This window comes from Phyllobates terribilis, unplaced genomic scaffold, assembly GCF_046119375.1.
Source record: "Phyllobates terribilis strain yellow unplaced genomic scaffold, ASM4611937v1 Scaffold_5__5_contigs__length_657084704, whole genome shotgun sequence".
Taxonomy (NCBI): domain Eukaryota; kingdom Metazoa; phylum Chordata; class Amphibia; order Anura; family Dendrobatidae; genus Phyllobates; species Phyllobates terribilis.
In genome coordinates, this window is record NW_027362765.1 from 27,409,594 (window position 1) to 27,437,065 (window position 27,472).

A 27,472-nucleotide genomic window follows, 5' to 3' on the forward strand; every position below is an offset into this window, starting at 1 on the left:
AATTCCAGCGCTTTTTTATGGAGGGGAAACTATGGATACTCACCTATCCGATGGATGGGAGAGGCGTCCGCTCCGGTCCCGCGCTTCCAGCATCTGCCGGTGAAGCGATCAGCTGTAGGCTAACCGGCTTGTAACCAGCTTCCGGTCAGCTGATTTACAAGCCGGTCACGTGACAGTCAGCTGATCGCTTCACGGCAGATGCTGGAAGCCGCGGGACCGGAGCGGACGCCTCTCCCATCCATCGGATAGGTGAGTATCCATAGTTTATTTCTTTTAAAGCAGTGTATGTACTGCAGCCAGAAGCTGTCTGTACATACACTGCTAGGGGGACACTCACACACACGACACACAGACACAGACAGGACACACAGACACATACATTACACATGTCACACTTCATTTCACACTGCATTTTTTGCTGCGCTTTTTTACGCAGTGTGTGAAAGGAGGTGCTTTTTTACCTGCGTAAAAAAACGCAGGTAAAAAAAGCAGGAAAATACGCAGCGTAAAAAAAACACAGGAAAATACGCAATGTGTGAACGCAGCCTTAGACCACGTTCACACATTCAGTATTTGATCAGTATTTTATATCAGTATTTGTAAGCAAAAAACAGGAACGGAACAATAAGAGGGAAAGTATAACAGTAACACGTCACCACTTCTGTATTTATCACCCACTACAGGTTTTGGTTTACAAATACTAAAGGTAAAATACTGACCAAATACTGAACGTGTGAACGTGGTCTAAGTAAGAGACCGGGAGAAACTTCTACCAAGATGCCCCAAATCTATAACATAGAAAGCGCCGGACCCCCGGGACTGAGCTCAGGGCAGAGTAGTGGGGCTGTAAGGGAGAAATTGGGTGTGCCAAGGGGGGAAACAATAATATACACAGAGCTCTGCTCCGTACACCTCTTACACGCGCCGCTCCGCTCCATACGCCTCGTACACGCGCGGCTCCGCTCCGTACGCCTCGTACACGCGCGGCTCCGCTCCGTACGCCTCGTACACGCGCGGCTCCGCTCCGTACGCCTCGTACACGCGCGGCTCCGCTCCGTACGCCTCGTACACGCGCGGCTCCGCTCCGTACGCCTCTTACACGCGCCGCTCCGCTCCGTACGCCTCGTACACGCGCGGCTCCGCTCCGTACGCCTCGTACACGCGCGGCTCCGCTCCGTACGCCTCGTACACGCGCGGCTCCGCTCCGTACGCCTCGTACACGAGCGGCTCCGCTCCGTACGCCTCGTACACGCGCGGCTCCGCTCCGTACGCCTCGTACACGCGCGGCTCCGCTCCGTACGCCTCGTACACGCGCGGCTCCGCTCCGTACGCCTCGTACACGCGCGGCTCCGCTCCGTACGCCTCGTACACGCGCGGCTCCGCTCCGTACACCTCGTACACACGCGGCTCTGCTACATCCACACTGTAAACCCCTCATGACCCCACACATAAACTTCCCCTCATCCAGCACCATGACAACCAGCACAGCAGAGTCCTGCATCCACTGAGGCCCCTGATCATGTGACCCCTGACTCCTCCCCTCCTGTGACCTCATCACAGGTCCTGTGCACACAGCCATATATGTGGTGTTGGTAGTGTCTAGAGTGGAGGTGATTCTTTGAGGGGATGATGTCACTGGAAGGGGCGGGGCGGGGCGGGGCCTCCTTCAGTCCAGTGAGTGAAGACCGGACACCAGGAAGCAGTGTTGTGCTGAGGCTGCTGGGAAGGTGAGGACTGAGGGGCTGCACCATGGAGCCTGTGCAGGTGGGATGAGGACACAGGACTCAGTGTGAGTGATCTGAGGAGGGATTTTAGAAGACCCCCAGCCCCATGCAAGTAACGTGACCCCCTCCTTCCCCATACAGACCCCCAGCACACAGCCCCATGCAAGTAACTGCACCCCCTCCTTCCCCATACAGACCCCCAGCACTCAGCCCCATGCAAGTAACATGACCCCCTCCTTCCACATACAGACCCCCAGCACTCAGCCCCACACAAGTAACTGGACTCCACCCTTCCCACCCAGCCTCAAGCAAGTAATAGGCCCTTATCCTTCCCCACACAGACCCCCTATCATGCAGCCTGTTATGGAGACCCTCTTTGTTTTAAGGAGAACTTTGGAATAGACAGCAAAGGGTCTTCACATTGCCAGTGAGATTCAAATTAAGATACTTCATCGATGAAGGGAGAGAGACAGAATACATGCGACATGCATTGTCAGCAGGTAGAGTCTTCCGTGTGGCAACAAAGACTCACCATATTTATTAGCTAGACTAAAAGGAAATACGATTGTTAACTGAACAGGAAACCGAAATTAGACTATCAGTAATAAACACACTTCCCTTGGCCCAACGTAAAACCTTCTCAGGGACTTCACAGGAAACCAGTATCTTAGACAGACATTCCACAATCTAAGTCTTACACTAAAACTTCAGACATAGAATTATTTATTTAAATTGATTTTCTAAATTAATAATGTATCTAGATATTAAAAAATTAACCATAACAATTCCTCCCTTTTTATTATTTTACAAAACAATTTAGTCATCAGCTACTTCCCCATGCTATAAAAGCCTGGAGGGGACGAATCCCTTTCACCGACAAATATCTTGCTTGTAAATCTCATCATATATATGTTTATAGGAGAAGTGGTATTATATTTCGCAGGCCTGTGATGCTTAATCTTACGTGTTTTCTTGCATAGTCTCTTAATAGCAAATATACTAATCCTGGAAACTATATACACTAGTAATATCAAAATTCCTATTTGTAGAATACCTTGTAGGATACCCATTAGCCATCCACCTATATCCTTGAACCAATTGACAGGATTAAGAAATGAGAAAGTGTCGTTCCACCAGGAATCTTTGTTGGCATGATGTTCTTGGAGCCACGCATGCCTCATTTCTCTATCTCTATCTTGGTCTTTACCTGGAAATTTCCGGCAGGGTCTATGTAGTGGCAACAGGTAGGGCCTATTATCTGACACATCCCGCCCTCTCTAGCAGTCAAGTAATCTAGCACAATGGTGTGTTGGTTAGTCACTGTAATTAGTTGTTTCTGTACAATATTAGATGTATTGAGAATGTCAAGAATCTGGAAGATCTGGTCATCTAGATAATCAGTCACCTCTACCAACTTATCCCACATTTGCAATATGAATGGGTAAATGAATAAAACACTTAAAAAAATTGTTAGCCACCCTCATTTCTACAAGATGTGGTTTACCATTTGGTCTGGGCTTGTCGTCTGTACAGTGTGTGTAGCGGGATTGCTTTAATATCTACTCTTCTGTGTGGTACTATAAAAGTAGAAGGTGTCAGAAAGGCCAATGTGCAAACTCCTGTTAAATTGTTGGGTAACCACTTGTAAGCCTGATGTTCACATACAATATATAAACTCTCTGGTGCTCCAACCACAGTGTTGTTGAACAGACTAGCAATCCATTTAGATAACAAGGTGATGCTTAATTTTTCCATAATTTTTCCCTAATACTGAGTGTCATTTGAGGTAAACCTGATGTTAGATTTTGCAAGGTGACATTTACACAGTGAAGCTTAGGATTGAGAATGGCATCAACCGCTATACACTGTGTAGTAGTGGTAGCAGATCCATTACACTCTGAATAGTCAGCTGTAGAGAAAGGAAACCCTCTGGATTTTGTCTGAATATAGATGCAAGAGGTAAAGTTCGGATAACAGGAGAGGTCGACACGACTGGTCGCCCAAGGCATTTCAGTCTGACTTAGAGGCGGACCACTCCTGTTAAACAACAACCATGGCTCAGTCACCCAAGCAGCTACAGTTAGACCTACAGCCTTCTTTTTTTGTTGTTGTTCTTAGTCTAATAGGAAAAGTGTGGTTACTTAAGTAAAATATTTCTTTCTAAGTCACTGGAATAGCTAAATAAGGTATAGTATTGGAGGATATTGGACTATGGGTGCATATCCAACAGTTCTTAGGACTGTCATTAGAGTTCATGTCTTGGAGTAAGACTTGGTGATGCTTTATCAGTTTGTTATCCCAGTTCTCTTTAAGTACTTCATGGAGAGTTAAGGCCCCGTCACACTTAGCGACACTGCAGCGATCCCGACAACGATACAACCTGTCAGGGATCGTTGCTGCGTCGCTATGTGGTTGCTGGTGAGCTGTCAAACAGGCAGGCTCACCAACGATCAGGGGAGCAGCGACATCGTGGAAAGAATCTTTCCACATGTCCTGCTCCTGGTTACCAGCCTGCTGAAGCAGGAGCAGGCTGGTAACCATGGTAAACATCGGTCTACTAGGGGCACATGCGCACCTAGTAACCCGCTGTTTATCATGGTTACAACTCTGCTACGGTGAGCGGGAGCTTACCGCTCACTTTAGCAGGCTCGTAACCATGATAAACAGCGGGTTACTAGATGCGCGTGTGCCCCTAGTAACCCGATGTTTATCATGGTTACCAGCCTGATCGCTACTCCCACTGGTCACACACAGTGATGTGTGCTGACCAGCGGGAGGGCAACGACCAAAAAAAGGTCCAGGACATTCTGCAGTGATCAGCGACCTCACAGCAGGGGCCTGATCGCTGCAAAGTGTCACACATAGCGATATCGCTGGTGAGGTCGCTGTTGCGTCACCAAAACCGTGACTCAGCAGCGATCTCGCTAGCGATCTCGCTATGTGAGACGGGGGCTTTAGGGCAAAGGGTACGGTTGTAATCACCATAGTCCAAACAAACAGGGTCATCATCTTTGCTGCTGCTGGGGTTCAAAACCTTTTTACAATGGCTGGCTTGGATCCAAGTTTCCTTGCCTTGAAGCTTGACAGAAGGGGCAGTGGTTAACAGCACTTGGAATGGTTCACTGTATCTGGGCTCCAGTGGTCTCCTCATATGTCTCTTTACTACGACCCAGTCTCCTGGTACCAAAGTGTGAGTGCCGCTGAGGCAACTGGGGTCTGGGATAGAGGAAAGAACATGATTAGGAGTAACAGTCAAATGTTTATGCAACTCCAGAACATATTCAGTGAGAGAACCATAGGAGGCCTGCAGCTGCTGTGGGAAATACAACCCTGTCTTAGGGACACTACCAAACAGTATTTCATAACGTGACAGCTTCTCCCTCCCCCTTGGGGCGGTCTTCACTGAATACAATACTAGGGGCAAACAATCTACCCAGGACAAGTGTGTTTCTTCCATGCACTTTTGGATTTTTAGTTTCAAGGTACCATTGAGGCGTTCCACCTTCTCACTACTTTGAGGATGATAGGGATCATGGAAAGCCTGTTCTGTCCCAAGAGTGACCATGATTTGTATCATTAGTTCCCCAGTAAAGTGGGTTCACTTTCTATAGTTTCGGGCACCCCATATCTACAAACCACCTCACTGATCAATTTTTTAGCAGAAGTTTTTGTGTTTGCTTTAGTCACCGCCCAAGCTTCTGGCCACCCAGAGAAAAGATCAATGCATACCAGGGCATATTCATAATTACCCACCTTAGGTAGCTGTATGTAGTCCACCTGCAGTCTCTGAAATGGGTAATCTGGTTTTGGTGTGCATTTTCGTGGGACTCGAATAGGCCTACCAGGGTTATGTTTTGCACAAACTAGACATTCTTGAACATACTTTGCAGCCATATTCGGGAACCCTGGGGCACACCATCTTTGTAGCACCACTGCACACATAACACTCTTTGAGTTATGCTACGGAGAATGTGCAAGGCAGCCATCATAGGGAACAGGCAGCATGGAAGGCAAATACTTTTGTTTACCTGCCATACCTCTGACACTGACTGTACAGCGCCCACTTTGACCCATGCATTCTGCTTGTGGGGGGGAGCCTGAGTCTGGAAGACCTGCAGTAGTTCGAGGTCCACGGCCACTGGGACCGGTACAGGGGATGTCTCCTTATTTGAAAGGGGGCTTCCTGCACTCCCTGACTCTGAGTCTCCTGGGGTTTCTGCACTTGCGATAGCCAGTATCTCTGTCAGAGGTAATCATGCTGCTTCCTTAGCCGCCTGGTCAGCCAAGGCATTCCCTACTGCAAGGGGAGTTTGTTCCCGAGTGTTTGCTGACACTTTGACTATGGCTGCCCTTCGGGGAAGGGTGAGTTCTGTGAGTAGCTGCTCTACCGCTTGCACATTCCTTATAGATTTGCCAGCAGAGGTCAAGAAATTACGGCTTCGCCAAATGGCGCCAAAGTCATGTGCAACACCATAAGCATATTGCCAGTCAGAAAATACATTAATTTCTTTACCTTTTCCCAGATTACACGCTGCAGCGAGTGCTTTAAGCTCTGCCTCTTGCGCAGAGCAGCTGGAGGGGAGTGGCTCTTGTATCACAGCCTTACCATTGTGGACTACTGCATACCCGGTGATGAATCGTCCTTGTTCACTGTCCCAAGCTCTGGAACCATCTACAAAATACTCAGCAGAGGGGTTAGTGAGTGGTACATCAGTAATATTTGCCAAGCCCTTTATTTCAGCTTCCATCAATGCCTGACAATCATGTTCATGTGCCATATCAAACTGAGCTTCCTCATCTCCTAATTTGAAAAACAGGGGCAAATCTTGGCTCATGGTCCCTCCCTCTTCTCCATCCTGATACTTTCCTCCCTTTTCTAAATCCACTGGAAGTAGTGTAGCTGGATTTAGAACATTACAGCGTTTGATAGTTATATGGGGAGGTGTAAGGAGTGAGACTTCATATTTTGTCAACCTTGATACTGAGAGGTGATGGGTCTGAGCCTGTTGAAGTATTTCAGATACAACATGAGGAACTTGAAGTGTGAAGGGGCTTCCTAACACTATGTCCTCTGTCTTTTCAACAAGTTCTGAAGCAGCTGCCACAGCTCTAACACAAGTAGGAGAACCCATAATGACTGAATCTAGGGTTACAGAGTAATACCCTAGAGGGCGCTGCCTACCACCATGTTCTTGGGTAAGGACACCAGACGCATGTCCAGCCTGTTTGTGGCAATACAAAGTAAAAAACTTGTCATAATTCGGTATACCTAGAGCTGGTGAGGCAGAGAGAGTGAGCTTGAGGGTGTGAAATGCATGAATAGCCTCAGAATTAATGGTGAAAGGCTCAGTTTTGAGGCATTGGAACAATGGGGCCATAATACTAGAGGCATTTTGTATCCAGAGACGGCAGTACTGGACTAGGACCAAGAATGCCTGAAGGGACTTGGTAGATCTTGGAAAGGGTACTTTTAGTATAGCCTCAATCCTCCCTGGGCTGAGATGCTTAATGCCTGGAGACAGGCAATGCCCAAGGAAAGTGGCAGTGGACTCGCACAATTGGAGTTTATCTTTTGAAGCATTGCACCCATTTTCTGCTAAGAATATCAGCAGAGATTGAGATTCATTGTGGCATATCTGGTCAGTGGTGCAGCACAGGAGAAGGTCATCCACATATTGTAAGAGTATGGTGGATGAATCAAAGGGGCACCAGTTATTGAGTACAGTCTTTAGGGATGTGGAAAATAAGGAAGGGGAGTTAGCAGCTCCCTGAGGAAGGACTACCCATGCATACTGAGCACCTCTGTGGGTGAAGGCAAAATAAGAGGTACACTCCGTGGACAAGAAGACAGAGAAAACAAGCATTGGCCAGATCAATCACTGTGAAACTGGTAGCTGTGGAGGGGACCTGATTCAGGAGAGTATGGGGGTTGGGTACAAGTGGAGTATCCACTATAGTTGCTGCATTAACTGCCCTAAGATCATGTACCATATTATAGGCTACTGGCTGTCCAGGTGGGGTTTTCTTTTCGACTGAGTACAGGGGAGTCTTAAATGGGGAGATTATGGGAATAACTAGACCTCTTAACAAGAGCTCCTGGACATTCTCATGTATTGCCGCATCCTGAGCAGCACTTAAAGGATACTGCTTTATACAGGGGGGTTGGGCACCTGATTTAAGTTTTACAGTCACCGGAGGGATGGGTAGTTTTCCCACATAAAGTTTGCTACATGCCCACAATTGACTGGGTATATCCTCAAGCCAAACAGGATGGGAATGAGGTTTAGAGTCTGTATTGTCTAGAACTGTGGGAATTGTTAGGCATAGAAGACTACACAATGTGTCAACATCCAGGGGGTGGTCATCTTGGTCATCTTGGGGCCATTTGGAGTGAATTCTATGCAGGCTCCAATTTTCTGCAACACATCTGTTCCCAACAAATTAAAATGCACATCAGGGGAAACTAAAACCTGGGTTACAATTGAAATTGAGTCATGCAAATTTAACCAGAGTGGATGAGTCATTTGTAATTTAGTAAGTCGTCCCTCTACCCCTTCACAAGTCACATAGTCGTGGGAAAAAATGTCCTCTGGAACATGTTCTTGCATTAATACTGTACGGGCTGCTCCAGGGTCTACACGGGGACAGTGAGTGTGGGTCCCTGGGGGGTGACAACGGGCAGAGGGAGACATCTGGATTGCCAGTTTCCTATGGAGGGGGCTGGGCAGTGGCTGTTGATTTTGCGGGACATTTGATGGATAGATGTCCTTTTTGCCGGCAAGCCCAACATTCTACATTGCTGTAATCTCTATTTCCTCCTTGGTGGTTACTCCCCCCCCCCCCCCCCATCTTCCTTTCCTTGGCTGCACAGGAGCCAAGTTAACCCTTTTCTTTGACATGCTTTCTAGTTCAGCACCTCGGGCTATTTCCTTTAAATCAACCCATTGCATATTGCGCCACTCCAGGCAACTAGTGCGTTCTACAGTCTGAATCGTAGGTCTAAGACCATTCATAAAACACTGCAACAATAATCTGCGATCCTTATCATCATTATGCTCATATCCAAAATTCAACCATGTTTATTCTAATACAGAGGCATATTCTGAGACTGACGGAGCCTTATCCTGTACTACAGTTTGTAACAGGTCTTGTTTTTTTATCCTGCTCTGCCTGTGCCCAGTTTTGCATCCTTTGTATAAACACCCGACCCGACTCTGATGTATTTTTAATGGCTGGTTCCTGGCCTGGCAGCATCTGAGTAATTTCCATAAGTAAGGGGTCACTGCCTTTCTGCAGAATGACAGAAACTAGATCATCCCATGTGGCCCGATATGCCTCCTGAACACCCCAGGAGGAACTTACAACTAACCCACCCAGTGGGACTATTGACAAGTTTATTGTGACATCAAAAAGGTGAGTGCAACCAGCACTTATTTAATATATATTTGAATCTTGATACTGCACTTAGATTCTGCGCTCTCTCCCCTCTCTCCACTTTTCTTATTTTATATTGAACACCCTAAAGGCGCATTCTAAATGTTAAGGTTTTTTTTCGGGGATCTGGGAGCTGTGTAGCGAGGGCAATAAGTTCACTGGGGGACCAAGGCCGATATGTTTCTATTGGCCATACTTGGGGATATGTGGGGGGGATCGTGTACCTGAACATTATCAACCAGGAGGTTGAAACTGTACATGACTAGTGGTCCTCATAGGGAACAGAGGCACCCTGGGTGTGAAGACCCACAGGACCTGCAACAATTAACCCCAGGGGGATTCTGATGACCACAATGTCTTCAAGTCCATCCCATTGACCCAGCATAAGGCGGGGGTGCAGAATTTACATCAGGTACAGAGACTACAGGGGTCTGAGAGTTTTTCAAACTATCATAGATTACTTACATAGACAGTTCCATGCCTGGTTTCCTTTGATTTATGTTCACTTATTGAGAGACGTTTTGCTACTTCTAACCACATCCTAGCCTGCTCTAGTTTGTTTTTATCTTTCAACCATCCTTCCCAATTGCAGATCTAGTTCTCCAATTCTTTCTCTTCCAGATTTCCCCACTTTCCCATACCAAATTTCCTCAATATTATTTCACATCCCTCTACTGCTTCTTTCCCTTTCAGTCTCTCCACTATCTCACATGCTGGAACTGCTGCCATGCCCTTTAGGTTAGTCAATTCCTTACTGTTGCCAGTCCCCATGACTGCAACTACTGTGCCAGAGTTACCGCAGAACTCTCTTCAGCACACCTAGAGCCTCTCAGACTCTAAATGTGCTCCCGTCCCAGTCTCCTCTGATCCTCGGAAGACGGATCTGATCCTGTCCCAGTCTCCTTTGAGCCTCGGAAGACAGTTCTTTAAGGAAATACTAACACCGATTTTCCAGCCCTGTGAGCTAGGGAGATTCTTACACACAACCAAACAAATAACAATACCAAGCCTACTGCTCCACTTAATATTGCAATTATTTCTGCATGATCATAAAACATTTCCCAGTTCAAAGGTTTTCCTTCTACAACTTTTAAAGGCACTGCGTGACAATTATATCTGCAATAAGTGTTACTTTTTATACTATATGTTTCCCAGTCTGGGTATACAAGCTAAGCACGAACTTCAGCTACTATGATTTTCCCTCTCTTGAGTTTACACAAAACAGAACACAGACACTGAGGACAATGATTCTGATTCATCAAAAATGACTTAACAATACGTCAATCATTCAATGCACACTGCACATTCGCTGATATTAATCCCTCTGCTGTATTCGGGCTAAAAACTGCATTCAGTTACCCCTTTTCTTGAGGGTGCCCTTATCAATTTACAGGGGAATTCAATACCCTCAGAGTACTACCTTACCGTGAAGGATTCCTCTGTTATAGGCAATCACACTTCCCTGATCCTCTTACGGACCGATTTTCCTCTCCACCACATGTGAAGGAACACACCTAACGGGATCCCTTATCAAGCAGAGACTGTAGTCCCTTATTGGTCAATCAAAAATCATTCAGTCCCACATTCAAGGATCCTCATAGTTTACAATATCATACCAGACATTTATGACATAGACAAAACAAACAACATAAAACAATCCTCCGACTCCTGAAATATACAGAAGAACTGCGGAGGTGCCTAATCCCGACACGCTGGGCAAGATTGGTTACTCTTCACCTCATTCAATTATCATTCAATCGTCAATCATGCATCTAAAAACCACATTGAAACATATAAGACAACAAATTCAATCACTGGCAAGGGTTCAAAAAAATGATTGTCTTGTTAGGAGCACCAATTACCCATCCTGGAGCCCTCTAGATAGTACTGAATTATTAGTAATACAAGGGATTACATACCGCTGATGATATTCAGTAATTTCAAGAGAGATCCTTGTTGACAGGTCCAGAGGAGGTTCGGTTATGACAATCCCGGGTTTCGGCACCATGTACTATTATGGAGACCCTCTTTGTTTTAAGGAGAACTTTGGAATAGACAGCAAAGGGTCTTCACATTGCCAGTGAGATTCAAATTAAAATACTTCATCGATGAAGGAAGAGAGACAGAATACATGTGACATGCATTGTCAGCAGGTAGAGTCTTCCGTGTGGCAACAAAGACTCACCATATTTATTAGCTAGACTAAAAGGAAATACGATTGTTAACTGAACAGGAAACCGAAATTAGACTATCAGTAATAAACACACTTCCCTTGGCCCAACGTAAAACCTTCTCAGGGACTTCACAGGAAACCAGTATCTTAGTCAGACATTCCACAATCTAAGTCTTACACTAAAACTTCAGACATATAATAGTTTATATAGATTGATTTTCTAAATTAATAATGTATCTAGATATTAAAAAATTTAACCATAACAAGCCTCACGGAAATAAAAGGACCCCCTCCTTCCCCACGCAGACCCCCAGCCCGCATCCCCACACAAGTAACAGCACCCACTTCTTCCGCGCTCAGACCCCCTAGCACGCAGCCCCTTGCAAATTATATGACCCTGTACTTCCCCACGTAGACCCCCATTATGCAGCCCAGTGCAGTTAACAGGACACAGCCCCACACAAGTGAGTTAACCCCCTGCTTTCCCTCGTAGACCCCCAGAATGTAGCCCAATCCAATTAACAGCACACCATCCTTCCCCACGCAGACCCCCCGGCATGCAGCCTCACGAAAATAAAAGGAAAACCCTCCACCATGCAGCCCCAAGAAAGTAACAGAACCCCTTCCTTCCCCACGCAGACCCCCAGCTTGTACCCCCATGCAATTAACAGGACTCCTTTCTTCCCTACGCAGATCCTCAGCACGCAGCCACACGCAAGTGACAGGATCCCCTTAGCATGCACCAAATGTAACAGCACCCAATCCCCGCTCCTTCCCTGCACTGACCCCCTGCTAGCAGTCTCATGCCCCATGCAGTTAACAGGACCCCCTCCTTCCCTGCTCAGACTTGCAGCCTTACGCAAGTGATTGGACCCCCTTCTTCCCCACGCAGCCTCATGCAAATAAGAGGACCCCTCTTCATGACGCAGCCCCAAGTAAGTAACTGAACCCCCTCTATATCCCCACGCAGACCCCCAGCATGCATCCCCATGTAATTAACAGGACTCCTTCCCCACGCAGACCCCCCCCAGCATGCAGCACCAAGCCAGTAACAGGACCTCCTCTCCAACCCCATGCAGACCTCCAGCACGCAGTCCCCCAAATGTAACAGCACCAACTACTTCCCCATGTAGACCCCAAGCGTGCAGCCCCATGCAAGTAATAGGACCCTTTTCTTCCCCACGCAGCTCCATGAAAGCTATAGCACCCCCTCTCCCCATGCAAGCTACAGGACCCCATCATTCTACATGCAAGCCCCCTTGCCTGCAGTCCTACGCAAGTATCAGGACCCCCTCCTTACTCATGCAGACCCCCAGCCCCCTGCAAGTAAGAATTGTAAAGCGCTGCAGTATATTTTGACGCTACATAAAGAGATTATTATTATAATTATTACCACCCCCTCCTTACCCACGCAGACCCCCAGCCTGCAGCCCCATGTAAGTAACAGCACCCACTCCTTCCCCATGCAAGTAACAGGAACCCTTCCCCTCAGAGACCCCCAGCATGCAGCCTCACACAAGGAATAGGACCCCTCTGTGACGACACAGCATTTATTTTTAATTATATCAGATGTATTATTTCATAGTTCAGGGCACATGAGCTGTCATTCACACCAGTCTGTACAGTGACTCTTCCTGTAGATTGGCTTGTTGTATGATGATTTGGTGAATGGCTGTTGATTCTCTATTGTATCAGCCCCTGCAGCTTATTGTTCTGTTTTCCTTGGTAACAGAGGTGCAGGTTGTTTGAACAATCGATGTTTGTTATTTGGTGACTCTCTGCAAACATTGCAGGATAAATATGCAGGTTAATTGTCCACTGGAACAGTGAGAGAAAGAATGCCTCCTCCCATCCTTCTCCAAGCCTGTGGATAATGTCCTGAATGTCATCTGTGGGTTGAAAAGAGACCTCTTTCCTTCTCTAAGAAACTCTACAGGATGTCAGCTTAAGAGACCACGGCCCCAGCTGTAGGAATACAAATCTGCTTCTCTGACCATCACTGAACACACAAAGACGTCTGGAGAATCCAGGTTGGGACAGTCAGGTCACCTGGACACATACCTCGATGTACTCAGTCAGCTTCTGAAGCTGGTCTTTCCCTCCTCTCTGTGGGTGCTACTGGTTGGGGTAGTCGGCCCTGGAAGCCCCGAAGACACAGAGTCTCTAATCCCTGGTGAGCCAGCGGAAGGGTGAGACTCTGTCATTTGCACCATCTTGTGTACTTGCTTGGACTGTTCTATATGTTGTTGTCTGTTGGTGATACAATAAAGTATCCCCCCTGTTGTGTTACCCTCATCCTGTGTGGTCTAAGTAGTATTCTGCCCAAGGGGAAGGAGTGCGGGAGTTCATTGGGATGAGACCTGGTCCATGTCTTTCTAAAGACAGCCAGGTCAGTGAACGAGAGCACCCACTGACCCTCGTGTCTCCACCCTCTTTCCTGACGCAAACCCCCAGCAAGCAGTCCCATGCAAGTATCAGGACCCCCTCCTTTACCACGCAGACCCCAGCATGCAGCTCCACGTATGTAACAGAACCCCCTCCTTCCCTACGCAGACACCCATCAAGCAGTCCCATGCAAGTAACAGGACCCCCTCCTCCCCCCACGCAGCCCCTCGTAAGTAAAAGCACACCCTCTTTTCCCACTCAGACCCCCAGCCCCACACAAGTAGCTGCACAACAGTGTTGTCCTCTATGAACATACAGTGACATGTAAAAGTTTGGGCACCCTGCAAGGTTAGTAGCTAGTTCCTCCTCCTTTTTTGCAAGTATCACAGCTTGTAAATGTTTTTTGTAGCCAGACAAGTGTCTTTCAAATCTTGTTTGAGGGATTTTCAGCCATTCTTCCTTGGAAAATTTTTCCAGTTCTGTGAGATATCAGGGTCGTCTGGCATGCACTACTATTTTGAGATCTAGCCACAGATTTTCAATGATGTTCAGATCAGGGGACTGTGAGGACCATTGTAAAACCTTCAGCTCGCGCCTTTTTGAGGTAGTCTATCGTGGGTATTGACGTGTGTTTAGGATAATTATCCATTTGTAGAAGCCATCCTCTTTTCAACTTCAGCTTTTTTACATATGGTGTTATGTTTGCATCAATGAACTAGAGTATAATTTGGTAAATACGCAACGTTTAAGAACATGTTCACACTGGTCATTAAACAGACCAAACCTAAGATAGAAAGTACATGAACATATTCCCTACTATAAGTAAGTAAAAATCAAAAGTACATATAAATAACAGGGTACTTAGTAAACACTTTCTTTGATTAAAAAAAAAGCATAAAAGCCATCTTATTAGCGCCAAGGTGAACCCAGTCATGATGGACCTAACCTCTAGTAATAAAACCTTACTATGTGTCAAAGATGACCTCAATGTGAATAAGTGCCGAGCAGGATCAGGGCCCAACTATGGACACCCAGCAATGGAAAGCTATATAAACATAATGACCAGATCAAAGAAAGGGAGACCTCACCCTTGTGTGCACTGAGGGCAAGAATCGAGCCTTATCCCATTTATCCAAATGGTATCCATATACCTTCAGAGGGAGTTTGAGAACCTACAGCTGAAGGATCTCATTAACTTATTAAAAATTATCACAGTGAAAGAGCTGAGAACAGACAAACACTTATTCACACTAAGGCTACGGTCACCCGTTCAGTATTTTACATCAGTATTTGTAAACCAAACCCACGAGTGGGTGAAAACAGAAGTAGTGACGTGTTTCTGTTATACTTTTCCTCTGATTGTTCCTCTCCTGATTTTGGCTTACAAATACTGATGGAAAATACTGACCTAATACTGAACATGTGAACATGGCCTTAGGTAGATAAGGTGCGCACTGCTATCAGTACTTTCAGCAGGTTGCAAAGATTAAATGCACGATCAGAGCTTCAAACACAGTAAATCTCCAAAATGCCTGCAGTACATCGATATCCAGAAACAATAAAAAAGAAAGGGATGAAAAATGTGTCTGATTACCACTAGTGTTGAGCGAGTGTTCTCATTTAACCCTTTAATCGATCATGCTCGGGTGTTCGCCGAGTATTTTCGGCGTGCTCGTCGAACACCCGAGCGTGCTTGATTAAAGGGTTAAATGAGAACACTCGCTCAACACTAATTACGACCTATGATAATGGAGCAACAGGGGTTAGAAGAATTCTGGATAAATACTGGGGGATCTTGAGAATGGATAGAGACTTAGACGAATTGGTCGGACCCTCCCCTAAAATTACCTACAAGAAGAACCGATCAATAAAAGACTGAGTTGTTCACAGCCATTTTGTGGGCCCCACAATGATTACCATGGTTACCAAAGAGACCAAAGGGCTGCAGTAAATGCAAAGGCTGTGTGGCCCGTCCTGTTATGGAGACTGGGAAGACCTTCACCAGCCAGGTCACACAGAGAGAATACACCATTAATGATTTCATCTATTCTAAGACAAAAAGGGGTGGTCTATAAGACCACATGCGGATGTGGAAAGGAATATGTGGGTAAAACCACACAAAAACTTCGCACATGGGAGGGTGAACACTTTGGTGATATATCAGATGGTCGGGATACAACCTTAGCCAAACATATGATACGTCCCCTTCATGTACAGTATTAATATTTATAGTGTATGGGAAGTGACCTGGTAAAACCTCCAAAAAGAGGGGGTAATTTTGACAGATTTCTGCTTCAGAGAGAATCTAAATGGATTTTCCAATTACAAACTGCAGCTCCTAAGGGATTAAATGAGCAGCTGAACTTCACCTGCTTCGTTTGATTTTGAGGGTCTTGGTTCTGATCGGGAAAGCTGGACCTCATCTTTTTCTGACTGTAAAGTACCCTTTCCTGTTTAGCTGCTGGAATCTCCTTTCATCCTTTTCACCCTTAATGAGTGCCCCCCTGGTCCTTAGTATGGTCTTTGGAAAGAATAAGTCATGTGCCAGTTCTTTGTACTGACCACACACATATTTATACATGTAAATGAGATCTTATCTGAGTCGTCATTTTTCTAAGCTAAACAAGCTCAACTTTTTCAACCTCTCCTCATATGAGAGGCCTTCCATCCCTTGTAATAATCTAGTTGCCCACCTTTGAACTGACTCTAACTTCTGAATATCCTTTTTAAAATGTGCAGCCCAAAAGTGGATCCCATATTCTAGATGTGGCTTAATCAGTGATTAATAAAGGGGTTGGGATCGCTGGATTTTATTTCTCTTTTTGTACATCCTAAAATCTTGTTTGCTTTTGCGGCTGCTGCTTGGCATCGAGTACTGCTGCTTCGCTTACTTGTAACCAGAATACCCAAGTCCTTCTCCTGTTCTGAAGTCACGAGTATACTCCCATTTAATGTGTATGCAGCAATAAGATTACTCCGTCCTAGGTGCATTACTCTACGCTTATCTACATTAAACCTCATCTACCAAGTGTTTGCCCATTCAGTCATCTTATCCAGATCGTTCTGCAATATTGTAATGTCAAGATCAGATTTTAATATCCTACATAGTTTGGTGTCATCATCAAGAACTGACACTTTACTCTCAATCCCATCCCCAAGGTCATTAATAAAGAGGTTAAAAAGAATCGGTCCTAGCCCAGATCTCTGCGGCACCCCACGGCTGACTATGTCCCATTTAGAGAACGTACCATTTATGATGACTGTTTCCCATCATTTAGCCAATTCCTTATCCATTTACATATAGTAGATGGATAAGGAATTATACAAATAAGATTCTCTGGTCTGATGAGATGAAAATTAGAACTTTTTGGTGATAATTCTAAGCGGTATGTGTGGAGAAAACCAGGCACTGCTCATCACCTGCCCAATACAATCCCAACAGTGAAACGTGGTGGCAGCATCATGCTATGGGGGTGTTTTTCAGCTGCAGGGACAGGATGACTGCTTGCAATTGAAGGAAACATGAATGCGGCCAAGTACAAAGATAACCTGGATGAAAGCCTCTTCCATAGTGCTCCGCACCTCAGACTTGGCCGAAGGTTCACCTTCCAACAAGACAATGACAATAAGCACACAGCTAAAATAACAAAGGCGTGGCTTCAGAACAGCTCTGTGACTGGGAAAGCCAGAGCCCTGAATTAAACCCAATTGAGCATCTCTGGAGAGTCCTGAAAATGGCTGTCCACCAACGTTCACCATTCAACCTGACGGAACTGGAGAGGATCTGCAAAGAAGAATGGCAGAGGATCCCCAAATCCAGGTGTGAAAAACTTGTTGCATCATTCCCAAGAAGACTCATTGCTGTACTAGCTCAAAAGGGGTGCATCTACTGAATACTGAGCAAAGGGTCTGAATACTTATGATCATGTGATATTTCAGTTTTTCTTTTTTAATACATTTGCAAATATTTTTACAATTCTGTTTTTTTCAGTCAAGATGGGGTGCAGAATTTACCAAATGGCTGCAATGAAACAAAAAGTGAAAAATTTAAAAAAGGGGTCTGAATACTTTCCGTACCCACTGTACATCCTGACATCTGAGGCCCAAAATACATGCCCGAATCGCATTCTTGTCCTCTTGTGTCTGGAATACCTGCACATGTGCCCTGGAAGATTCTGCTGCCGGCGTACATGCGCTATACACCATTTGGGGACCCTTTATTTTTCTTACTGAATTAGCCCTCTAGCATTCTGGGAGTGTGTGATGTCATCAACATGGTCCTTTTATAGAGTGAAAAAAGCCTTCACCTATACACATTATCAACTTGGCATCTATTTTCACTGTCTACAGATATTATATGACATATCTCCTCGCCACAGTGTGTTTTTCTTTATCTCATCTCATATTGTTTGGGATTGTTTATAAATGGATTAATAGACATTGATATTTTAGGGGATTTCTTTGTTAGCTGTATATACAACAATAGCAATAACAGTTTTGGGAAGTAGAGACATACACCGACCCATAAGTGTCCTCTCTGGCTGGAATGGTGCCAGTCCTGCCTTCCTCTGGGGGTGGGCTGTGGATGACGCTTTTTAAACTGCTGTGTTCATCTTTTGGACCTAGACTTATTTTATCTAATAAACATTTAGTTACATTCTACATAGCTGTCGGCTCATAACCATTTCTTTCTATTGTTTGATATGTGATCTTAAGTATTATTATTATTTATTATTATAGCGCCATTTATTCCATGGCACTTTACATGTGAAAAAGGGGTATACGTGCAAGAACAATTACAATAATCTTGAACACAATGTGACAGCGACTGGTGCAGGAGGAGCGAGGACCCTGCCCGCGAGGGCTCACAATCTACAAGGGGTGGGTGAGGACACAGTAGGTGAGGGTAGAGCTGGTCGTGCAGCGGTATTGGTGGAGTGGTGGTTACTGCAGGTTGTAGGCTTGTCGGAAGAGGTGGGTCTTCAGGCTCCTTTTTGAAAGTTTCCACGGTCGACGAGAGTCTGATGTGTTGGGGTAGAGAGTTCCAGAGTAGGAGGGAAGCACGGGAGAAATCTTGTATGCGATTGTGGGAGGAGGAGATAAGAGGGGAGTAGAGAAGGAGATCTTGTGAGGATCGGAGGTTGCGTGCGGGTATGTAACGGGAGACTAGGTCAGAGATATATGGAGGAGATAGGTTGTGAATGGCTTTGTTTGTCATGGTTAGGGTTTTGAACTGGAATCTCTGAGCAATGGGGAGCCAGTGAAGAGATTGACAGAGAGGAGGGGCCGGGGAATAGCGGGGGGACAGGTGGATTAGTCGGGCAGCAGAGTTTAGGATGGATTGGAGGGGTGCAAGGGTGTTGGAAGTGAGGCCACAGAGCAGGAGGTTGCAGTAGTCAAGGCGGGAGATGTTAAGGGCGTGCACTAGTGTTTTTGCAGATTCATGGTTGAGGAATGTGTGGATCCGGGAGATGTTTTTGAGTTGGAGTCGGCAGGAAGTGGAAAGGGCTTGGATATGTGGTTTGAAGGAGAGGTCAGAGTCCAGGGTTACCCCAAGGCAGCGAGCTTGAGGGACTGGGGAGAGTGGACAGCCATTGACGTTGATGGATAGGTCAGTTGGGGGGGGGGGTGAATAAGGAGAAGGATGAAATAGCAGACAGACATTGTGGGATTTTGGTCAGTAAGTAGGTGATATCGGGTCCAGAGAGGTAGATCTGTGTGTCATCAGCATAGAGGTGATAATGAAAGCCATGAGACTCTATGAGCTGTCCCAGGCCTAAGGTGTAGATGGAGAAGAGCAGCGGTCCTAGAACTGAACCTTGGGGGACACCGACAGATAGGGGGCGAGATGAGGAGGTGGTGTGTGAGAGGGAGACACTGAATGTCCTGTCAGTTAGGTATGAGGAGATCCAGGATAGGGCCAAGTCTGTGATGCCGAGAGATGAGAGAGTTTGTAGTAAGAGGGAATGGTCCAATGTGTCGAAGGCAGATGACCGGTCTAGGAGGAGGAGGACAGAGTAGTGTCGCTTAGATTTGGCGGTTAGTAGGTCGTTGGTGACTTTAGTGCAGTTTCAGTAGAATGGTGCAGTCAGAAACCAGATTGTAGGCGGTCAAAGAGGGAGCAGGAGGAGAGGTGGGAGGACAGCTCAGAATGGACGTGTTGTTCCAGTAGTTTTGAGGCATAGGGGAGAAGTGATATGGGGCGATAGCTAGTCAGAGAGGATGGGTGTGATTGAGGCATGTTTGAAGCATGAGGGGAAGACACCAGTTGTTAGTGACAGGTTGAAGAGGTGGGCTAGGGCTGGGATGAAGATAGTGGTAAGGTTTGGGATGAGGTGGGACAGGATTGGGTCAAGTTTACAGGTGGTGAGATGTGATTTGGAGAGGAAAGTTGATCTTCCGTAATGGTGGAGAAGGTGGTTTTGGAGGAGGAGGGTTGACTAGGTGTGGGGAGGGGCTGTGGGGGCTTTAGGCAAAAGCTTTGTCTGGTGTCAATCTTCTGCTTGAAGAATGAGGCAAAGTAATCAGCTGAAATAAGGGGAGAGGGAGGAGGCACTGGGGGACAGAAGAGAATTGAAGGTGTTGAGTAGTTGTTTGGGGTTGTGAGACAGGGAGGATATGAGAGATGCGAAGTATGTTTGTTTTGCTGCAGTGAGTGTGGACTTGAAGGTAGTGAGGGACTGTTTGAATGCGATGAAGTGCTCATTGGAGTGGGACCTTTTCCATCTACGCTCAGCAACCCTGGAGGCCCATCGCAGTTCTTTAGTTAGGCTGGTGTGCCAGGGTTGTCTGTTGTTTGTGCGAGCTTTGGTATGTGTGAGGGGGGAGACCAAATTGAAATCTGCAGCTGTTGTGGTGTTGTATAAAGTGGCTACAATATCTACATCATGTAAGGAACTAATGTCTGTAAGAGGGAGAAGGGATTGAGAGAGTGAGTGTAGGTCAAGGTGTTTGAGATTTCTGCGAGGGTATGCACATTTGTGGAGTGGGGATTGTTGCCCTGGAGAGGAGAGGGAAGAGCATGTAATTAGGTTGAGGTGAGTTAGAGAGGTTAGCTAGGGAACAGAGGCGGGTGAAGATGAGGTCCAGTGTATGGCCCGCTTTGTGGAAGACCACTGAGTAACACCGAAGGAGGAAGTGAGGGATAGAAGCTTAGAGGCAGCTGAGAGGGAAGTGTCAATGGGGATGTCAACGGAGAGGAAATGAAGTAGCCAAGTGGTGAAGTGGTCAAAGAAAGTGGTGGTTGATCCGGGGGGGCGGTAAATGACAGCCAGTTGGAGGTTAGAGGGGGAGTAGATGCACACACAGTGCACTTCAAAAGATGGGAGAGTAATTGAGGGCGGCAGTGGGATATGGGTGAAGGAGCAGTTATCTGAGAGGAGGAAACCTATTCCTTCACCGTGCTTGCCGGTGGGGCGGGGGGTATGGGAGAGGTGGAATCCGCCATATGAAAGTGCAGCAGGAGAGGCCGTGTCAGAGGGAGCTAGCCAGGTTTCAGTGATGCAGAGGAAGGAAAGCTTGTTAGTGATGAAGGGGTCGTGAATGTAGGTAAGTTTGTTGCAGACAGAGCGAGCGTTCCATAGAGCTCCTGTTAGAGGGACTGGGGAAGCGGGTGCTGGGCGGATGGGTATAAGGTTAGAAGGGTTGTGAGAGTTTGGGATAGATCGTGGGTAGGAGGTGGAAGTGATTGTAGGGATGTGGAGAGATTTTGCCGGCAGTGAGGAGGAGGAGGAGGAGCAGAGAAAGTGTTAGTAGGTGGGAGCAGGAGCGGGCATGAGGTGGCTGTCTGTGTTTGGAGACAAAGGATTGTATGTTGAGGAATAGTTCTGAGGTGGAGGTGAGATGGGTGGGGAGAATAGAGGGAGAGATGAAGAGTTCATTACTAGGTGTAGGGATTAGGGGTGGTTGGAAAAGGTGAAGGACTAAGGGGGTGAGAGAGAAAACAAACGCAAACATTGTTTACTGTCACTTAGTATCCACTTACCTTCAGTTCACTTCAGGTCCAATTCAGAATTAATTCATATTTCTTACACTTAAGCAATGGACACACTTAAGGTAATGGCCACAGACTGAAGTCTAGCAGACTCCTGGCCCACAATATATTTGCAACAGAATGCATTCAGCTGTGAACCAGAGGGGAGTGTTCTGTGCTCATCTTGATCAGCTGATTAAGGCTGAACCAGATGCTGGATATTCAAAGGCTAAGTAAACAAGGTCATAAATGAAAGTGGGGGGTAGCTGGTGTAACTTGAAGAACATACCATTAGTAAATAGGAGCAGAGAGGTATAGAGAAGTCTGCATGGAAGTAAAGTATATAAGTTTTATTAATAGATGTCAGGAAAACAGAATGTAGTAAAATGGTAAAGATAGTAACACATTAATGATTCCACACTACTCCTGCGCCACCACTGCTTGAGTCCTCCACCAGTCTCTGTATTTCCTGGTCAGTCCCAACAAACCTGAGATATCTATGGCCAATTAGTTGTTGAAGCAATGGCCATCATAGCCAGTGATTGAGAAAATGGAGGAGATGACTTGGTCAGCAATTCAACTGATCATAGAATGGTAGAGTTGGAGGGGACCTCCTGGATCATCTGGTCCAACCCCCTGCTCAAAGCAGAATTCACTAAATCATCTCAGACAGATGTCAGACAGATGTTCCACTCCGTAAGAGAATATAAAATCTACAAATTATATCTCCTTGTATGTTCCTCTTACAATTACGGGAGATAATATTACATGGAATTCTTTGATGTTACATCCGCTCATCTTCATATTCAGGTCCCTACAATAACGGATCTTCTCAGTGGAGTTCTACTATATTTAGACATCAAGGAAGGAAGGATATGGACAAGAACAAAATGGCGGAGAGGCTATTACAGTTCACCCTAGAGATCCTCTTCTGTCTTATTGGAGAGGTGAGATATTCTGATGTCACATTACATCATTCTTATCTATGGGAATAACAGATGGACAGAACTGGAGAGGTGAGGACTCTGGAAATGTCTGTAGTGAGATTTATTAATGTCTCTCCATAACCAGGATTACACAGTAGTGAAGAAGACCTCTAGTGAGCACTGTCAGCCCCCTTTGTCTGAGGGATGGGGAAGACCCCTGAGCCCAATCACAGGGCCTCCACCTCACCCCATGATACATGAGGACATCAATGATCAGAAGATCCTAGAACTCGCCTACAAGATGATTGAGCTGCTGACTGGAGAGGTGACACTGCTGGGAATGCTGGGACATTATACAGTATTGCTATGAAGGGATGGGGGGGATGACTGTATCATTGTATGTGTCAGGTTCCTATAAGATGTCAGGATGTCACTGTCTATTTCACCATGGAGGAGTGGGAGTATTTAGAAGAACACAAAGATCTGTACAAGGATGTCATGATGGAGGTTCCCCAGCCCCTCACATCACCAGGTAATAGACCGTACTAAATACACACAGCCTATAATTATCTCTATATAAAGAATGAATTAATTCCCTGTTTGTGTTTTCTCAAATTCTAGTGAGTAAGAAGACAACACCAGAGAGATGTCGCCAGTCTCTTCTTCCACAGGATTGTAAACCAGAAGATCCCAATGTTCCTCAGGATCATCAGGTAGATGGAGAGAAGGTGTCATGAGATCTCCCCTATGATGTGTAGACGGCTGTGAAGTTCTTGTGCCCAGTCTTGTATTATATGTTTTATACTTGTGTAATGAGGATGGTGAAGATGTCAGTATTAGAGCTGATCATAGATGTGACTTCTCCATCTGTCAGTGACTTTTACAATATTTGTTTCAGGGTAAAGATCTGACCCATAATAATACTACAGAGACATATGTGAGGGATGATGAGCAGTTTAAAGAGGAGATTCCTACAGATTATTGTCCAGGTGAGTAGTAACCACTAAAGACAGAGAAGTCACAGATTCTTCTCGGTCATCAGCTTCCACTGCTGTATCAGTAGTGTAGTCCGGACATATCACAATCGTGTGATTCTGCTGTTATATCCCTGCATGTTCCGCCATCCAATACTTTTCAAATTACTTTGGGCACTCAAAGCCCTTCTTATATAGAACTTACAACCTGGAGGATCCACCTACCTCCTGGAATCAGAAAATGCAGACCCTTACCTGCCCAGATCTGTAAACTACAAAGCCAAATGACAGCATAGGTAGAATGTGCTGACAAGTTAGGAAATTATTTGAAGAAAAATATTATGATGGGCCTCTAAGAGAAAGTGGAGGGTAATGATGCTGTTACCTTCCTAGAACCCTGATATCTTATTGAATTAATCTTCGATCTCTTCTGTGCTGCTGAATGTGCTCATATGGTCCCTACAAGACCAGGTCCAGTCTTTGTGGCTAAACTTCGCTTTTATGACCGACAACATGAAATGTGCAGTGAGGGCCAAGTGTGAATTTCTGTACCATAAGAACAGAGTTTCCCTTTATCCTGAATTTTCAATTTATTTTAAAACCGACTAACGTCAGAGGATTGCGATGAACTACATAAAAAAAATCACGTGTGCCATGATATATTGCTAAAAGAATTAAGTAATGTGATAGACAGACCGCTGTATCTTATATTCAAGCACTCTTTATGGACAGGGACTGTCCCACTAGACTGGCGCCAAGCAAATGTGGTACCAATATTCAAAAAGGGGTCTAAAAGTGACCCTGGGAACTATAGACCAGTCAGCTTAACGTCTGTTGTGGGTAAATTGTTTGAAGGATTTCTTACAGATGCTATTGTAGAATATCTTAGTGATAATAACTGTCTAACTCCATATCAACATGGATTCATGAGGGATCGCTCCTGCCAAACAAACCTGATCGCCTTCTACGAGGAGGTGAGCTCACAGCTGGACCGGGGAGAGTCAGTGGATGTTGTATACCTTGACTTCTCCAAAGCGTTTGATACCGTGCCACACAAAAGGTTGGTATATAAAATGAGAATGCTTGGTCTGGGGGATAATGTGTGCAAGTGGGTAAATAGCTGGCTGAGTGATAGAAAGCAGAGGGTGGTTATCAATGGAGTCAGCTCATGGTGTGTCAGGGTTACTAGCGGGGTGCCTCAAGGGTCTGTCTTGGGCCCTATATTATTTAATATATTTATTAATGATCTAGTGGAAGGGTTGCATAGTAAAATAGCAATATTTGCAGATGATACTAAACTTTGTAAAGTAGTTAATACAGATGAGGATAGGGCACAGCTACAGGAGGATTTAGATAAATAGCAAATTAAATTGGAGTGCCCAGTGTCAGGCAGCAGCTGCGAAGGCAAATAGTCATGGCATGCATCAGAAGAGGAATAGGGGCATATGAGGAGAACATTGTTCTTCCTCTGTATAAAGCGCTGGTAAGGCCGCACTTAGAATATTGTGCACAGTTCTGGGCTCCGGTGCTCAGGAAAGACATATTGGAGCTAGAGAGGGTACAAAGGAGGGCGACTAAGGTAATAAAGGGAATGGAGGGACTAGAATACCCAGAGAGGTTGTCAAAATTAGGCCTATTTACGTTGGAGAAGAGAAGGCTTAGGGGAGACCTCATAAACATGTATAAATACATCAGGGGGCAGTACAGAGATCTCTCCCATGACCTGTTTATACCAAGGATGGTGACAAAGACGAGGGGGCACACTATGCGTCTGGAGGAAAGGAGGTTCCTGCACCAGCATAGAAGGGGATTCTTTACGGTCAGAGCCTTACTTAATGAGTTCAAGAGAGGCCTGGACGCCTTTCTTGAGAACAATAAAATTACATCTTATGCTTAGTGATAGTTAATTAATCCAGGGATTTAATCTGACTGCCAGATTGGTGTCGGGAAGTGAATTTTTCCTCAATGATGTAAATTGGCCTATACCGCATGGTTTTTTTTTGCCTTCCCCTGGATCAACGCTGCGGAATAGCTGCAGTGCACAAGAAATAGGCTGAACTGGATGGACGCTTGTCTTTTTTCGGCCTTATAAACTATGTAACTATATATCTCTAAGCTGTGCGTGGCTGATGGGTGCAATATACATTTATTCACACCTGCAGGAGATGTGTTCGCATGGCTCAAGCCCTGGTTTCATGACATCACTCCATGTCAGACCTGGGCTAAGTGTGGCCCACATGCTTGCTGTCTACTCTGTCTGTCTCCATCCGTGCTGACTGCATTGGTGGAGGAGGGACCTTGGGAGGCTTTGGTGCTCTCCTGCTGGACATGGGGAGGCTTTGTGGGGCTCTCCTGCTGGACATGGGGAGGCTTTGTGGGGCTCTCCTGCTGGACATGGGGAGGCTTTGTGGGGCTCTCCTGCTGGACATGGAGAGGCTTTGTGGGGCTCTCCTGCTGGACATGGGGAGGCTTTGTGGGGCTCTCGTGCTGGACATGGGGAGGCTTTGTGGGGCTCTCGTGCTGGACATGGGGAGGCCGTGTGGGGCTCCTCGTGCTGGACATAGGGGAGGCCGTGTGGGGCTCCTCGTGCTGGACATGGGGGAGGCCGTGTGGGGCTCCTCGTGCTGGACATGGGGGAGGCCGTGTGGGGCTCCTCGTGCTGGACATGGGGGAGGCCGTGTGGGGCTCCTCGTGCTGGACATGGGGGAGGCCGTGTGGGGCTCCTCGTGCTGGACATGGGGGAGGCCGTGTGGGGCTCCTCGTGCTGGACATGGGGGAGGCCGTGTGGGGCTCCTCGTGCTGGACATGGGAGAGGCCGTGTGGGGCTCCTCGTGCTGGACATGGGGGAGGCCGTGTGGGGCTCCTCGTGCTGGACATGGGGGAGGCTTGTTATGGTGTATATATACTGAATTGTTAAGCGCTGCGGAATATGTTGGCGCTATATAAATAAAGATTATTTATTATTATTATTATTATTATTATTATATAGAAGGGACTGTATTCGAGTTTGAACAGTTTATAGGGGATACCTAATTCTGCTCAATATTAATTGATGCAATTTATATAATTATTAATAGTATTATAATTATTAATATATTGATATTAATATTGAGCAGAATTAATTTCAGCCTATTGGTTTGGCCATCCACAACAGTCACGGTCTCTCATGTGGCCCCTCTGGAAAATTAATTGCCCACCCCTGCTCCATGTCAGTATTTCCATTATGTTTTCAATACTAATGAATTCAGTTTCCTGCACAATCGCTCCTGAAATGTGGAGCACTAATACCTTCTCTGCTCTTCTGGTCAGAACTCATAGTAGCTCCAATGGTCCACCATAAATGAAGGCAACTCTGGTTTAGTGTTATATTTCTCCCCCAGAATGTATGTTCTTTATGGGGATGTAACATGTTAAAAAAAAAAGGAGACAGAATAAGAAAACAAGTTCATTCTGTATGATGTCTTTGATTGTGGTGGGATTTGCCTGCTTCCCTTATATATTAGTCTGAAACTCCTTGGTAGCATTTAACCTTTTCACATGTTGACTTACCCATATGTCATAGTTGGGAATAGCTTCCCGACGTTTGACGTACGGATACATCATGGCCATCATGCACGCGGTACAGAAGCTGTGCCCGTTCGATCGCCGCCGGGAGCTCAGCTTACATGACAGCTGAGACCCGACTGTCGCTGCCAGGAGAAGTGTGCACACTACCTGTTTAATCCCCTATATACTGCGATCAATATCGATCGCAGCATTTGAGAGGAGGGTTCTCTCTCTCCTCTCCGATCGGTGCCCCTACGATGTCAAGAAGACCTCCGGGTCAGAGACCTATGGCAAGCTTGTTAGACCATGCCAGGAGGCTTCTGTCAGTGCAATACTGA

General features: G+C 46.0%; 1 protein-coding gene across 5 annotated transcripts in view; it reads left to right on the plus strand.

The window, feature by feature from the left end:
* The first annotated feature begins 1,619 nt into the window (after positions 1-1,619).
* LOC141271776 (uncharacterized) overlaps positions 1,620-27,472 on the plus strand; it is a 37,574-nt gene continuing 11,721 nt past the window's right edge. Inside the window, exons 1-6 of one of the 5 annotated variants that reach the window (XM_073681906.1) lie at positions 1,620-1,727; positions 22,499-22,635; positions 22,760-22,939; positions 23,023-23,146; positions 23,236-23,327; positions 23,513-23,603. In XM_073681906.1, coding sequence (XP_073538007.1) covers positions 22,564-22,635; positions 22,760-22,939; positions 23,023-23,146; positions 23,236-23,327; positions 23,513-23,603 — 559 coding nt within the window. In that variant the 5' untranslated portion in view covers positions 1,620-1,727; positions 22,499-22,563. Of the gene's footprint in view, positions 1,790-6,397; positions 6,419-12,091; positions 12,267-22,498; positions 22,636-22,759; positions 22,940-23,022; positions 23,147-23,235; positions 23,328-23,512; positions 23,604-27,472 lie in introns of those variants that run through there. The other 4 variants (XM_073681905.1, XM_073681907.1, XM_073681908.1 and 1 more) reach the window with 4 other exon arrangements.